This window comes from Lipotes vexillifer, unplaced genomic scaffold (assembly GCF_000442215.2).
Source record: "Lipotes vexillifer unplaced genomic scaffold, Lipotes_vexillifer_v1.1 scaffold1233, whole genome shotgun sequence".
NCBI lineage: Eukaryota > Metazoa > Chordata > Mammalia > Artiodactyla > Lipotidae > Lipotes > Lipotes vexillifer.
In genome coordinates this window covers 1,067,758-1,069,245 of record NW_006782167.1, presented here as the reverse complement: position 1 = coordinate 1,069,245, position 1,488 = coordinate 1,067,758, and the positions used below count along the sequence as shown (strand labels likewise).

At 60.1% G+C, this 1,488-nt stretch overlaps 1 protein-coding gene across 2 annotated transcripts in view; it reads right to left on the bottom strand.

Annotated features, from left to right (window-relative positions):
* MAP2K4 (mitogen-activated protein kinase kinase 4) overlaps positions 1 to 431 on the bottom strand; it is a 116,294-nt gene extending 115,863 nt beyond the window's left edge. For both annotated transcript variants that reach the window (XM_007455008.1, XM_007455009.1), the window contains exon 1: positions 254 to 431. In XM_007455008.1, coding sequence (XP_007455070.1) covers positions 254 to 368 — 115 coding nt within the window. In that variant the 5' untranslated portion in view covers positions 369 to 431. The remainder of the gene's footprint in view (positions 1 to 253) is intronic.
* Positions 432 to 1,488: the final 1,057 nt, after the last annotated feature.

The following is a 1,488-nucleotide window of genomic DNA, read 5'->3' as shown; positions in this document are numbered from 1 at the left end:
GGCGGGAGCCCGCCGGGCCGAGCGCGGGCGGAGGCCGCGGCCCGGGCCTGCGCGGCCCGCCGCCCGGAGCCAGGCCGAGCCCGGGACGGCCGGCTCCGGGCGCGAAGCGGGGAGGGAGGGAGGCCGACCGGCGCGGGCGGCTCGGTGGCTTCCTCAGCCGGGTCCGGGGGCGTCCGCGCCCGCGGGGACAGGCCGCGACGACTCCGACGGCCGCGCCCGGGGGCCGGGGTCTCGGTGCCGCCGCCTTTCTTACCCTGCATGCTGCTGACGGCCGGGTGGCCGGGCGCCGGGGACCCCACGGGGCCCGGGGTGCCGCTGCCGCTGCCGCCCCCGGAGCCGCCGCCGCCGCTCGGGCTCGGAGCCGCCATTGTTGGGAGTGAGGAGCCGAGCGGCGCCGCGGCGGCTGCAATGCAGCAAGCTCGGCCTCTCGCACGGCCGAGGGGCGTGGCTAACGCCCGCCTTGTGCACGCCCCCGGCACGCCCCCCGCCCGCCCCCGCCCGCGCCTGACGCGGAGCCGCACCAGATGCTGAGCGGCTGAGCGGCAGAGCTGCCCAGGTCGCCGGTGCGGGACCCCAGAGGCCGGCAGAAGTCCAGCACCGGGGCTGCGAGCCCGCCGCGGGGCCTAGAGCGGTTTGCGGAGTGAGGAGTGTGTGCATTTGAGGTATGAAAGGGTATACAGCTTCTATCATTCCTACAGAGGTCTGTGACCCCAAAAGTTTAAGAAGCCCCTTGTTGGAATCTCAGAACCCAAAACCAGAATCGTAAAATTGAAAGGGATCGCAGAGCTCGTGCTTCTTGTCCAGTCTCTGACACAGCACTTCCAGAGGGGACTTGGCTCTACCTGTGGTTCCATCTGGAGCTCCCGTTAAGCCTTGCCTAACACGCTAACCCTCTACACTGCCCTGGGAGATCCTAAGGAATGCTACTGAAAGTACCGTCAATGGACCCATCCCAAGAAGACTGGATCACAATTTACATTTTAATAATATCCCCAGGTAATTTGTATGCACACTAAATTTGAAAAACAGTATCTTAAGCACGCAAGCTCCCTGGCCTCCCGAAATATATTATCTGTATCACCGACTTCCCCTAAATACACACTGGATTCTCTCCCCCACCTCTTCCACACCTTGTAAGACCAGCCATATAAATTATATAATTTAAATATGAATTATATAAGATGGCAACTTCACAGAACAAAATCAAGTTTCTTCCAGTGCTTGGCACAGAGACTGGTTTTAGGAAGGCAGCAGCTAAAAGAAAAACAAAAAAAAGGTCCTCTGTGAGGCTGGGGGTTTGTGGACCAACAGAAATGTAGTTGGAACGGTAAGGTATGGATCTCTGGACAGAGGTATGTCTCGTCTCTATATAGAATGACCAACTATACAATATGCCAAGTAGTCTGAACCATGGAGCTGGATGTTTCCTGCCCTTTGGAAGCACTGAGCCATCTGTACCAGGACATCCTTCCACACAGACCTTATCTG